We start from the raw sequence: 14,595 nt of genomic DNA on the forward strand, positions 1-14,595 counted from the left end.
AAGACTAGAATTTAAAAATGGTCAAAAGTAAGTCCCCAAATGATTTAAAAACATCAGAAAAAAATAAATGCAAAAGCAGAAATTTGCTAACAAAGAAATTAACATTCAAATGACAAAAGCGTTTTAAAATGCGTTATGCTCCTGTGAAGTTTTTTTTTCAACAATTAAGGCTGGTATTTAAAGTTTTTGTCCCCTCCTTCAAAATTGGCCCGAAACATCAGGGGGGAAAAAAATTTCAAAAAACTTCAAAATTGAATCAATTTAAATCAATTTAAAGTGCATTCCCATGCGTTTAGAATCATTTTTAACATGTTTGGGTTAATTTAAAAATCTTAAGAATTTTTAATGTTCATTATCACAAAAAGTTTTTTTTGCTGAAATTTTTGTTTTCGTCAAATCTTACATTTTTGAAACCTAATGATTGCAAAACAACTGAACTAGTGTAAAATGCATTTTAAATCACTTTTTTCATGCAAATTCTGAAACTATGGTTTGATTAAGGCTAGGGACCATCCACAAACCACGTGGACACTTTTTTGGATATCTCAACCCCCCGCCCCCCTCCCCTTGTGAACAATTGTCCATACAAAAAAAACTTTTTTGTATGGAGCGTGGACAATCGCCATACCCCCACAAAGTGTCCACGTGGTTTATGTATAGTCCCCTACCAACTGTACGGATTTTTTCCTTACCGTATAGATTTTCGACCCTCTCCGCAGATTTTAAACAGGCCGGATTTTTTGTACGGAATTTTTCGCATAATACGGATTTGTACGGATTTTTTAACAACTTTTTTGATTGGGTCAAAGCTTTTGCTAATTAGAAATTTTTATTTAACTGTCAGTTTGATTTTAAAGAGATAACTTACATAATTTTCCGGGTTTTCCTCACTTTAAACTTGATTGTCAATAATTGTTCTTTTCAAATTCCTTACAAAACATATTTATCAAATAAAAGATCAAAAGGCTTTCTATAGCTTGTGAAAACCTTGTGTTGTGCTTGTATTTATAGGACCTTTCCAATAAAAGCTCTAGAAATGTTTTCGTGAAAACAAACTTTTAAACGTTTAACAAAAATAAAAAAAATAAAAATAGTATACGGATTTTTGCTCAGCAAGAGTTGGTAGCCTTAGGTTTGGTATTTCATTATTTATATTTTTACGTCCCGAGAATAACGCGTTTTAATGTTTGACTTCGAATAAACAAAATTGAGAGCACGCCATGTAAACAATAACAAACACGTTTTGTTTGGTTGACGATTCTGTGCATTGTCCTGAAATGTGGTTGAGTTTGGTTGCTGGAGTCCCGAGTTATAATTAAAATTGCTTACGGTATTTAACCTTGTACCTGTGTCAAATACGTTCTAACCTGAGATCACAAAAATGACGAAGTTCCGAGAAAGTTGGGGATCTGTGAAAGTCATAAGCCAAATCCCTCTCTGTGAGCTATACACAAAATGACGTTCTTTCAAAACTCAATTCGGCCCAAAATGCACGTGCGACAAGATAGCACGATAGCGATGAATTGCATTTTAAATTGCTTTCAGTGATGTTCATATTTTTTACTATGAAACTAACCAATAACATGATTATCCGATTCTAACTGTTTTACTGAGGATATTTAAAATATACTCGAACGTTCAAAGTAAAATTGATGTGTAATTTTGATGTTGGATATGTGCTGGTTTTAAAATTGGAAATTATTTTCTACCAAAACTTTTCAAATTTGTCATCCGATTTTTTTTATTTCTGCAATTGGCAAACGAATTGGACGAAAAAAAAAACAGCGATTTCGTACACAATTGCTCACATTTCGCTTTTGAAACGACGATGTTTTCGAAGCTTGTTGCAGACGTGCTTTCGTAACAGCCTTGGAGTTCCTTTAGGATCGTGTACAACCCACAGATCGCAGCTTGTCCTATATATCTATAGTTTTTGCCATCACTGCACTCACATCCACCTCAGTTTATAGCAGTTTATTCTTCGTGTTATAAAAACGATTGAAAATCCCTATACTATTAATCGCTCCATTTTCAGGTACTCATCGCTAGTCTGTCGCAGCTGTGAATTTCCTTTTTTAACCCAAACTTTTGAAGCAAAATTTTGCAATAATGAATCAAATTTTATTCATTCCTAACCGAAGCACAGCTGCAACAAATTAATATCGTACCATCAATGACACTCTTCCACTAACAACGTTCTTTCGTTTTGGTCTGCTTCCCCGAATGTGTTTTGTTCCAAAAACCTGCCGATCCTTGCAGGTGCGACGCGTCCGGGACTACTCGACGGGCCAGCTGAACTGGGTGCGCGAGAACTACGTGTTCCAGCGCAACAAGATCCGCAAGTTTAGCGCCCACCAGGCGTTACGACTGCGCGAGGGCTACAAGTACCAGCAGCAAACGCTCAACAAGGTGCTGGAGAATCTGCCCAGCTTTTACTTCGAGAACTGCCGCGGCCGCAACGAGGACGACGAGGACTTTGAAGGTCAGTTTTTTTTTGGTTCAAATATTATGGGTAGATCTTCGAGTGTTTTCTTTAAAATGTTGGGATTTAAGGTAAAGATTAATGATTGTATAGATAACGCTTTAGCCTTTTGTAGTGTAATGAATAGTATTACTCTAAAATTTAACTAGTTTGCCTTTTTTAATGGTTCAATGTTTTATTTTACTTTTAAACCTTGCTTTCGTAACCTTCTTTTTCGTAACATTCCCCAACATGATTTGGACAGCACTCCCCGCAATTGTTTATGTCCGTCCCTTTATTTTTCACTCTCCTTTTCTAATATTGAATGATTTATTTCACAACATTCATCAATCGTTCCCACCCTTACCTGTGTTGTGACACGTCACGTTCACACGTTGCTGGGCAAACCACACGTCGTCGTACCACGTATCCTGGTGAAACTGCGCACAAATCAAACACAAACAAAAAAATCAACGAACACACGCATAACAACAACCAACAACAGGAGCCCTGGCAGTGGACGATGGCCCCTACCGGAAATGGGAGCAAATGACAAAACTGTGATCGGAAAAAGCTCCAACGACAATATTTTAATCGTACCCTCTGCATACTCAACTCAACTCAACGACCGAACGAGCCGGGAATGCGACGTGGAGTCCTGATCCAGATGTTCGGCCGACACAAACTCACAATTCCAGTAGAAGTAGAACTTTTCCCTAGCAAATCAACCCCAACCGCATAATTAGAGCGACTAATTAAGTATGAGTTATTTTTGTTATTTTATTATTTATATCGTTATGCATCAAAATTCTCATCATCTGTATAAAATATCATCCACAAAAATGTAACAATAATGATCATGGAATTGCTTTTACTAACCGACTAACTCTAATTTTAAATTCTTACCTCTTAAGCTTTTGTAATGTAATTGTAATTATCAGATATTTTAATTGAAAAATGCTATTTAGGGGAAATTCTATGTTTGACAGGTTATGCTCTCGCTCCTAACTCCATCCAATTAGTTGATTTTCACTATTTAAACAACTAAATTTTGCAAAACTTTTGATAGAAACTTGCCTGCTCACTTCTTGTTGAGCTATTTATCACTCGATTTCAGTTGAAAACGCATTTAATTAGCTTTAATCAAATGTCAAAGTTCTGACCTGCCAACATTAGAGGCACGCTGGAGTTAGATGCTGTTCCCCTAGTCCACCTCAAGATGGTTGGTTCATATTAATTTATTATTTCTATAAATTCAATATATTGAACTTCATATTGTCTGATCCTTAGAGGTTTGTCGCACCTTCAAAACTTCCACTTAAGTGCTAATATTATTGAATAGGGTTGTCAGATCTTCAAGATTTTAAGTTATTTTAAAGGTTTTACGATTTTCCTACCAATTTTGAGTTTTATTTTTTTAGGTCGTTACCCTCCAAAATTGGTTAGAAAAGTCAGGGGACAAAAAATATGTTTCCCCCAATGGAAAATTTCTATGCAAATGGAAATCTAATCAACTCAAAACAATCTAAAATATCTTTTTCTGCATTGATAATCATATTAAGCTTGTTTCGGCTCGTTTAAAAATATTTTGAACTTTTTATGAAATTACAATGTTTTGCACCATAAAACTTTTTTCCCAAAAAATAAAATATTTATATAAAATATAAAAATTTATTTTTGTCCTCCCACCCCCTCGACTTTGGTCAGAGTCGAGGGACATAAACTTCAAAAATATTTGCAGCGACCATACTGAAAAACGCAAATTCATTGATATTTCATAGAAATCCATGAAGAAAAAATTCAACTTCTTTGAAAAATGCGTTTGTTTTTTTTTGCGATAAATAGTATTTTTATATTTTTGCAGGCAATAGAAATGGATTTTAGTACAAGTAACTTTTTTAAAACTTTTTTTTCGTAAAATCACGATAACTCGTGATGTTTATAAGCAAACCCCTTATGTCTATATATCAAAATTTTTGTAATTGTCTGCTCTACAATTTTGTAGAACATTGTTACACTCTAAAAACCAACCCTGCAAAGTTAGAAAAAACACGAAATTTCAAAATGAAAAATTTTGTTCTAAATGAAAAAATGACAATGTAGATTCGAAAAGAACATTAAATTTCCCACAAAATGACATGTTCCAAAATTTTTAGCAAATGACACCAAATTTCTATCTCATCACCGTTTCAGGCTGCAAATTATTGAAAAATACCTCTTTTTTCGCATGTTCAAAAATTGATGGGGTCGTACCGCCCCTCCGCCACGAGATATCAAAAAACGGACCTCGGATTCGTGATCAGGGACAAAAGTTTCCCCTTAGGACAAAGTTTCACGCAAATCGAAGAGGGTCAGGGCAACTGCTGTGTGAGTTGGCGGAGAATTACCCATGTTCTAGAAATTGATATCTGAAAAATGTTGAGTATTTTGCATAAATTAATAGTATAGGTTAATTTTGAGATAAAGAGGGCACACTTGATAATTTTCTTTGAAAATTTGTATTGTTGTGTACTCAAATTGATTGCACTAAAGTATTTTTTCAAGTTCTGTAAATTGATTTTTGAACATTTTCCATCAATAAAATATAACGGTCATCGACAAGAATTTTAAAGGTTTTGTCTTTCAAAATAAGAATAGCTTTTTCTATTTTTCGAAAAGCCATGAGTTTTGAAAACTATACAGCAAAAAATCGATGGTAAAATCGCATAGAAAAGCATGCAAATCATCTTTGATAAAAAACACTTAATGTTATACACTGCATGTACAATTTTTGTAAACACAAAAAAAGCATCTGACGGGATTCAAACCCAGTACCAACAGTAAGAATTGGCGCGTTAGCCCGCTCGGCCATCAAACTGATTGGAAAGGATATACACATATATGAGCAATTTTCTACGATATCGGCCGATTTCGATCATTTTTTATTTTTTTTGTATTTTTTTATTTGGCTCAAACTTGGGGGCCTTCTCTATGACCAAAGTTATTCTGTGTCATTGGTTCATCCATACACGTCTCCATACAATTTTGGCTGCTGTCCATACAAAAATGGTACAACTGTAAGTTTTGAGGGATTTTCGGATTGGGTGTCTTGGGCAAAGTTGTAGGTATTTTTGAGGACCATTGAGAAAAAATAGGTACACGGAAAAAATTGCGATTTCTTAATCAACTTTGGTCACAAAACTCAATTACCCAAAAATACGTATATTTTGATTTTCGAGATTTTTTTTTATATGTTTTAGAGGACAAACCCCTGCAACATTTGAGCCATAGGGGAAGTATGCTCAAAAATCTGCCGACGAGCTATAGGATTTTGAAAAACTCGAAATTTAATGCAAAAACAAATATAAAATTATAATTGCAATCGAAAAGTACTTTACAGATTTTTTGATAAAGGGTTCCGTTGTCAAGATATAGCCACCGAGAAATTGATTTTAGCGAAATATTTGCAGTTTTTCGATTTTTGAAAATGGTGACCATGAGTGACCATTTCTGTTTTTTTTTATGTTTAGAAAATTTGCTATACAATTACCTAAGCGACATTGAAGGTTGGACTTCTGATTGTTTTCGGAGTCTCACCAAAACAACCCTCAAATTTATAATGTCGATATCTCAGCAACTAATGGTCCGATTTTCAAAGTTAAAACATGAAACATTCGAGCAATTCTCTACGAAATCGGTCTTTTTTCTTCAATTTTAATTTTTGTATTTTTTAATCCGACTGAAACTTTTTTGGTGCCTTCGGTATGCCCAAAGAAGCCATTTTGCATCATTAGTTTGTCCATATAATTTTCCATACAAATTTGGCAGCTGTCCATACAAAAATGATGTATGAAAATTCAAAAATCTGTATCTTTTGAAGGATTTTTTTGGTCGATTTGGTGTCTTCGGCAAAGTTGTAGGTATGGATACGGACTACACTGGAAAAAAATAATACACGGTAAAAAAAATTTGGTGATTTTTTTATTTAACTTTTTATCACTAAAACTTGATTTACAAAAAACACGATTTTTAATTTTTTTTATTTTTTGATATGTTTTAGAGGACATAAAATGCCAACTTTTCAGAAATTTCCAGGTTGTGCAAAAATCATTGACCGAGTTATGAATTTTTAATCAATACTGATTTTTCAAAAATCGAAATTTTGGTCGTAAAATTTTCAACTTCATTTTCGATGTAAAATCAAATTTGCAATCAAAAGTACTTTAGTGAAATTTTGATAAAGTGCACCGTTTTCATGTTATAGCCATATTTAAGTGACTTTTTGAAAATAGTCGCAGTTTTCATTTTTTAAAATTAGTGCACATGTTTGCCCAGTTTTGAAAAAAATATTTTTGAAAAGCTGAGAAAATTCTCTATATTTTGCTTATTCGGACTTTGTTGATACGACCTTTAGTTGCTGAGATATTGCAATGCAAAGGTTTAAAACCAGGAAAATTGATGTTTTCTAAGTTTCACCCAAACAACCCACCATTTTCTATCGTCAATATCTTAGCAACTAATGGTCCGATTTTCAATGTTAATATATGAAACAATTGTGAAATTTTCCGATCTTTTCGAAAAAAATATTTTCAAAATTTTCAAATCAAGACTAACATTTTAAAAGGGCGTAATATTGAATGTTTGGCCTTTTGAAATGTTAGTCTTGATTTGAAAATTCCGAAAATATTTTTTTCGAAAAGATCGGAAAATTTCACAATTGTTTCATATATTAACATTGAAAATCGGACCATTAGTTGCTAAGATATTGACGATAGAAAATGGTGGGTTGTTTGGGTGAAACTTAGAAAACATCAATTTTCCTGTTTTTAAACCTTTGCATTGCAATATCTCAGCAATAAAGGTCGTATCAACAAAGTCCGAATTAGCAAAATATACAGAATTTTCTCAGCTTTTCAAAAATATTTTTTTCAAAACTGTGCAAACATGTGCACTAATTTTAAAAAATGAAAAACTGCGACTATTTTCAAAAAAGTCACTTAAATATGGCTATAATTTGAAAACGGTGCACTTTATCAAAATTTCACTAAAGTACTTTTTGATTGCAAATTTAATTTTACATCGAAAAATGAAGTTGAAAAATTTTTACGACCAAAATTTCGATTTTTTGAAAAAATCAGTATTGATTAAAAAATTCATAACTCGGTCAATGATTTTTTGCACAACCTGGAAATTTCTGAAAAGTTGGCATTTTATGTCTTCTAAAACATATCAAAAATAAAAAAATTAAAATAGTGTTTTTTGTAAATCAAGTTTTAGTGACAAAAGTTAAATAAAAAATTTTTTTACCGTGTATTATTTTTTCCAGTGTAGTCTATATCTATACCTACAACTTTGCCGAAGACACCAAATCGATCAAAAAATTCCTTCAAAAGATACAGATTTTTGAATTTTCATACATCATTTTTGTATGGACAGCTGCCAAATTTGTATGGAAAATTATATGGACAAACTAATGATGCAAAATGGCTTCTTTGGGCATACCGAAGGCACCAAAAAAGTTTCAGTCGGATTAAAAAATACAAAAAAAATCGAATGACCGAAATCCTAGAGAACTGCTCATTCGTGAAATTTTTCGATCTTTTAAAGAACAATATTTTGAAGTTTTTTGAATCAAGACTAACATTTCAAAAGAGCGTAATATTGGCTCTTTTGAAATATTATTCTTGATTCGTGGAGGCCGTGTTACGCTTCATACATTTAAAAAAAAAATGTATGGAAATTTTGTTACGAGGGGGTGAGGGGGTCCAAAAATCCATTTTTTTTTGCGTTACGTAATAAAAGACGCTCCTATTGATCATCACAAGCTTGAAAAAATCATAACTTCAAAACCACATTTTTGCGCCCTTTTTGCAAAAGTAATGCTTTTTTCTGCTTTGAATGCTCCCAAATTGCCAAAAAAAAATTAAAAATGGTAATTAATTTAAAGTTTAATTAAAATCCACTTTTTTTTTTAAAGTAATCTAATCTTATCTAATCTAAATCTGACCCAGCCATCCTTTAGAAAGCACCCTGGAGAATGTTGGGGCGATTAATTCCAACATCCCTTCCCTAATTTTGTGGGATACATTTTTGATAAACCCTATCAAATAGCTACAAACTTCTTAAAGCAATAGGGCAAAAGCGAATAATCTTTGGTTTGGTGCCATTCTATAAGTAGAAAGCTTTGCCTTGCCGACATTTTACCTACTATGATGCATCCGAAAAACATTTTCATATCGATTTGTTTATCGGTTACATGAAAATGCAATAACACACTAAAAATACCTATAACTTTCTCTATCCTGTTTACCACACTGCCAGCATAGAAACCATATCGATGCGCCTGCTTTGACGCAAACAAAACATCCCCCGAAGAACGTGACACTGTTCGAAGTCACGGTCAATAGATTTTCCATTTTTCCCTTTCAACAACCCTCTAGCGGGGTGTGTTTTTTTCCTATCATACTTTCCCTATGCCCTTCTTTATTATTATTACAATATCCTTCTTCCCACAAAGCACCAGGTGGATCATGCATACATGTATGTCACCTGTCGACCACCCTCTCTACTGACAGCTGACGAGAATTTAACCACCCCCTTCCTTGTTTAGAAGTGCCCCACCGTAATGGTGGCAGAAGTGGGCAGCCAGGGGAAGCTTTCTTTCCGGAATGCTAAATAGGCCTATTTGTTGAATCTATATCGACCAGCCATAGGGTTGGCTTCTATTATTTCTATGTGAAACGGAAGCACGGTGTGTTTTTTTTACAGTTTTTGTCCGTTTTTATTCAAACAAATTGTTAGAACTCAAAAAATATCAAAAATTTTCCCACCGTGCACTTCCTGGAAGCGATTTTCTTGGGCCATTCGTTTGAAAAGACATTTCCGGGGGCACTTTTTGGAGTGCAGTTTAGCAGCAACGAGGGCATGTGTGGCGCTGACGGACACGGTCGTGCGCTATCGATTCCGGCCTGGAACGAAGCAGCACAGAAGAAGAAGAATAAAGGGGGGGACAATCTATTTGTGCCCAGCTCAGCCAGCTGTCAACGACAAGAACCATGGCATTGGTGGAGCTCTCTTTCTCTCTCTCTCTTTCCTGGTGCACATGGCCATCGTAGCCGGGATCGTGGTTCCCGGGTCAATTGGCCGTTCGCAAGCGCGCTGCCATCAGGGAAGGAAAAAGGGTTCATGGCGCTGCCTCTTCTGGTCGATGTTGCCTTCAAAGGTTCAAGGTTAATTGCCTTTTGCTTCAGCTGGGTTGGCTGGATTTTGCTCCAAGAGTGCAACGAAGAGTAACTGCAGCAAAAGGGGCGGCGTTTTGTTCTATGTGGGAAACGGGCATCGGAAACGGCTTAACCAGGTGGGCTTCAATAGGATCCAGATGAAACAATGCCACTTTGTGATTAGATTAGACCAAGGGCAGAGCCACCGCATGTCCATGTCGAAGGTTCTGTAATGAAGAGGCGATGATGTGTCTTGTCGGAAGTTTTCGAATAGATGGCATGACAAAAGTCAGTACAATTTATGGGCTCCGATGGTGTTCGAACATTGGAACCATGAATGGAGTCCATTTTGATAATTTGATGTCGATTGGACATGCATATTTGTTCCAGGTTGCTTCCCCTTCCAATGAAGTCAAATTATTATTGATAATGAGAATCGATTTTAGCATTAGTGGAAAAGCTGGAGGGAAAAACTTTGACAAATAAGGTACCATTAAGTGTGTTCAGGAAACAAAAACGTGTTTATCCTTGGACATGTATTTATGGAAAATGGAATTACAAACAACATAAAAGATGATTATACTATTTCATAAAATATTGTGAAAAAATTACCTGCCTCAAACTCTATGAACTCATACAATTATTTCATCGAAGCTCTTCTTTTTATGTGAGTAGAAAAAATAATTTAAAAATATGATTATGTTTTGAATAATTGCAATTTTCATCTTCCTTTTACTAATTTCAAGCATTTCATTATTGTGGCATTGACTTTGCACAGATTTTCTAATTTTTTTTCTTTATCAAATGATTCTGTTTTATTTTATTTCAGAACATTGTTAAAATAGAGCTAAATTTCAACAACGAAAACATGTTTCTGGTAGAAAAACTATTGATGGAATTTTGCTTGTTGTTCATACTTAAATAGTTTTGATTCCATTTTAGGTGAAAACGCTTTTTAGAAGCTTGTGATTGAAGGTCTAAGGCCTTTCCCATAAATGCTTTTGCAGCCAAAACCCTCTATAATTTTAATTTATTTGTTAAAAATGTATATCCATGATTCTAATTAGTTGGAAACTCCTGTAGTATTTATTTCAAATAAAATCCAGAAACTGTTCGTTAAAAAAAAAACAAACAAAGTGAAAAACTATTCGTTAACCAGTTGGGCTTCAAAACTTTTTACAAATATTGAAATAATTTGCAACAAATTATTTTTTAATAATTATAAAAAGGTTTCAAAAATTAAGTAGTTTATACCAAACGAGAAAACTTGACCAACATACATTTTCCCACAATTCTTAGAAGTTGTGAAATACAACAATGATTCAAGTTATGTTTATTTTTTTCTTTAAGGCCATTGCAAATCTTAAAAAAATCCAAATGTTATTTTTAATTTTTCCAATCCTCTACAACCCAAAAAAGGTGGCTTTAGACGGGCTTCGATCTAAAAATCGCCAAAAATCCATTTTTCAACCAATTTTGATCCTTCAAAGGCATAGTAAAAAGTACTCTTCAAATTTTAGATAATTTTGGGGTTAGATATTTGGCTTGTTTTATGTGATTTTGCCAATGTTTTTAAAAATGTAATTTTTTATGGGTCAATTTTGGCTGTGTTTTTTGCTAACATTTCCTATATTATAAATTAAAAAAAGTATGCAATAATTTAATGTAGTGTCTCATAATATGCCTCTACGCATTTTTTTACAATTTAAATGTTAATTGATAATGGCAAACAATTGAAAAAATGACTTTAAAAACATGAACAAATTAGAAAGGCAAAATATAATGATAGGATGTGGTAGAAAAGGCCAAATGTTACCAAAAATAAAGATAAACTAAACATGATAAATGAAAATTAAAATACTAAAAATAAAACAAGAAAAACATAAAACAAGAGAAGTGAAGTTTTTTGTATAACAAAATGACCTTCTGAACACTGGACAAATAAAAAAAATCAAAAAAAGGACAGTAGAGGGTTAACTTTTTGTTCCACGTAAAATAGTTAAACATTACAAAAATATACTAAATGAACCTTTCAAATTTATATTTTGCAAAGTTTTAAAATAATATTTGTATTATATAATTTTTGAAAGATGATTGTAAATGGTCTTCTGACCGAGCCACGTATTCCAGTGGTAACGCTTCCGCCTCGTAAGCGGTAGATCGGGGTTCAAATCCCGGCTCGGACCAACACAACTAGTGATCTTTTCCCTTCTGGAATCGATTGCTTAGCAAAGGGAAGGTAGTGTATCGTCACAAACTGGACCTTATCACGACACCTTAGGGAGGCGACCTATGGAATGTTAACATTAACCTTAACATGTTAACATTAAGTCGAGAATGAAACTGCCACTGAATCCGCTTTGTAAATGCCGGCCCCGATACTCTTCAAGGGTGTTCCCCTCAGGAACTGGGAAAGATTTTACTTTTTTACTATTGTAAATGGTCATTTTGAGCAACTTTTGTTCTACAAAAAAACTTCATTTCTCTTTTTTTTTATGTTTTTCTTGTTTTATTTTTAGTATTTTAATTTTCATTTATCTTGTTTAGTTTATCTTTGTTTTTGGTAGTATTTGGCATATTTTATTACATCCTAGCATTACATTTTGCCTTTCTAATTTGTTCATGTTTTTAAAGTCACTTTTTCTATTCAAAGACTACCAAATATCTCAAAAACCTTATGTTTGTTGTTGCGACGAGAATAACGTTCCACTACAGGTTTAGCCGAGTGGGAACAAATCTTTCTTAAGGGAAATGTAGAAAGGAGAAGTAAAAAGTAGAGAAAAGAAGATCGATAGAAAGGCAAAAGAAACGACCAGAAATCACAAGTACGACAAAAATCCGGCCAAGCCGATGCCATCCAAACTAATGAATTAAATAAAGTTTTAGCTAATCGCCAACTAAACACGGTTGCTCAGGATATGAGTGGCCTTCTTTTTTTCGATTTTGATGATTATTTTTACATTTTCTCCGGAAGAACATCTAGAATGATCTCGATCAAGGTAGGAGTAAAACAAATACAAGTACCCTTAGTTTCAAAATAAATCTCGCATTCTTTTTCAAAATGTAGTTAAAACATAGGAACCTATGTTGAGCAGGTAATCTAGAAAATTTAATCTTTTATTAAAAAAAAATCCTGGAACCAAAAACTTCGAAGTAATTAGAGCTGAGGATAAAAACTACAAAAAAAAAGTAAAATGCTTATCGATGAAATTTATGTTTGACGAACAAAATCTGGAAAATATGAAGAAATAAAATAATGAAATATTTATTCTAAAACAAATTATTATTTTTACCAAAAAATACCCTTTTTCTATTTTCAAAAGTATTAAAAAATTTTTAAGGTGTTTTTTGGTACTAAACTACAATTGATGTTATGATTTAGTGTAAATGCTTAAAATTTTCTCCTCTGAATTCCATCGCTCGCAACAGCTAACACATTCTTCTCACGGGTTAGCCCTTTTTTATCATATTCATTCATCGATTTTTACGCCCTCACCATCACGATATGACATCATTCCACTCGAGATAACGCCAATCCCACCAGCCATCGCATCGTCACCGTTCGACAAGATTTCGCCTTCATATTCCATCAAATTGCAAGCGTTCCTTTTTTTTTGCACACTTCTTTCAGACCCAGCACCCTCAGCTGTGAATAATATGTAGTGTAATGCTCTGCACACTCTACATAGGAACGAGCTCGAGCTTATGTTTATTCATCGCGTGCGGCACACATACACCATAACACTTAGGCATACACACACATACAAAGCAGAATCATCTGTTCTGCCGGTTCAACGTTGCAGGAGCTTCGGCTTCTGGAAAATGCTTTTCCCTCTCTTTTTTCTCTCGTCCTGGTTCTGGCTTACATCAAACACTTCCTCGCTTTGTTCTTCCTTTGCTTTCTTTGTTGGGTTTGTTTGTTTTCGTCGCTCACGTGGTTTCCTTCTGGAAGGAGAGAGAAACTTTTTTTTCATTTCCCGGCATCGTAAAAAGGCTGGAGACGCATGGTGGTGCATTAAGCTTGAACGAGATATCATGCGTCTCCACCGGACTCTCATCAAAGGCATTCTCGGGCAACTTGATGAGAATTGAGCAATTTATTTATTGTTCTGCTTTTTTTTTTTATTTGGCTCTACATTTATGGGTATCTTTTCCATGTCCAAAGAAGCATTTTTGCCATGAAAGTTTCCATACAAATTAGATAGCTGATGGTAATTCAAAAATTTAATCAAAACGTTTGTAACTTTGTATTAATTTGATCAATATTTTTAATTAATTTGGTTTCTTCGATAATGTTTGCAATGTAAAATTCAATCACAAGTTGTATTGTCCCAGACTATGCATTTTCTAATTCAAATGGTAAGGTATCATTCTATTGTAGAAAATGTAAAAAACAAAGAATTGAATAAGTGGCTGCAAATACCTGAAAAACTAAAAAGACTAAAGGTGAATGATATGAGCCAAATACTATCTAAAACAAACATAAACTACACAAGATGAATTCAAATAAAAACTTAAAAATGCAGCAAGAAAAATATAAACAAGAGAAGTAAAGTTTTCGTAGACAAAAGTTGCTCAAAATAATCTCCTGAGCACGGGAAAATTCAAAAAAAACGTTAAAGGAATTTGTTATAAATATTTTCGTAACATTATTTAAAACATCTTGAACTATCAATGTAATTTTTCTTCAACTTCTTATGTTTTGCCTTCAAAAGGTTTCAAAACTGAAATCGGTTTGAGAATGCAAAAGAAAAAACCTAAAACTTCTTTGGATAATTGTACTTTAATGGAGTTTCTTTAGTTTTACCAAAATAGATCTCAATTTTAAAAATATTATATCTAAGAAATTGAACTTTGCTCGAACCTTAAAGAAAATGTTGAAATAAAAATTATCGTAGAAAAAACGAAATTCGAAAATCGAAAACCAAAATTTTA

At 33.6% G+C, this 14,595-nt stretch overlaps 2 protein-coding genes across 2 annotated transcripts in view; both read left to right on the plus strand.

Annotated features, from left to right (window-relative positions):
* The window catches only part of LOC6046111, a 98,106-nt gene that overhangs the window by 79,565 nt on the left and 3,946 nt on the right, over positions 1-14,595 (plus strand).
* On the plus strand, positions 1,201-3,220 carry LOC119767726. Its single transcript, XM_038257064.1, has 2 exons — positions 1,201-2,482; positions 2,967-3,220. Exons 1-2 carry the CDS (start codon positions 2,224-2,226, stop codon positions 3,023-3,025), a joined length of 318 nt encoding a protein of 105 aa, XP_038112992.1. The 5' UTR covers positions 1,201-2,223; the 3' UTR covers positions 3,026-3,220.

The sequence above is a fragment of the Culex quinquefasciatus genome, chromosome 2 (assembly GCF_015732765.1).
Source record: "Culex quinquefasciatus strain JHB chromosome 2, VPISU_Cqui_1.0_pri_paternal, whole genome shotgun sequence".
Classification (NCBI taxonomy): Eukaryota; Metazoa; Arthropoda; class Insecta; order Diptera; family Culicidae; genus Culex; species Culex quinquefasciatus.

Coding starts and splice junctions, on each gene's coding strand:
- LOC119767726 (XM_038257064.1), top strand. CDS start 2,224: ATGTGTTTTGTTCCAAAAACCTGCCGATCCTTGCAGGTGCGACGCGTC. Junction 2,483..2,966: donor GGACGACGAGGACTTTGAAG/GTCAGTTTTTTT, acceptor AACCAACAACAG/GAGCCCTGGCAGTGGACGAT.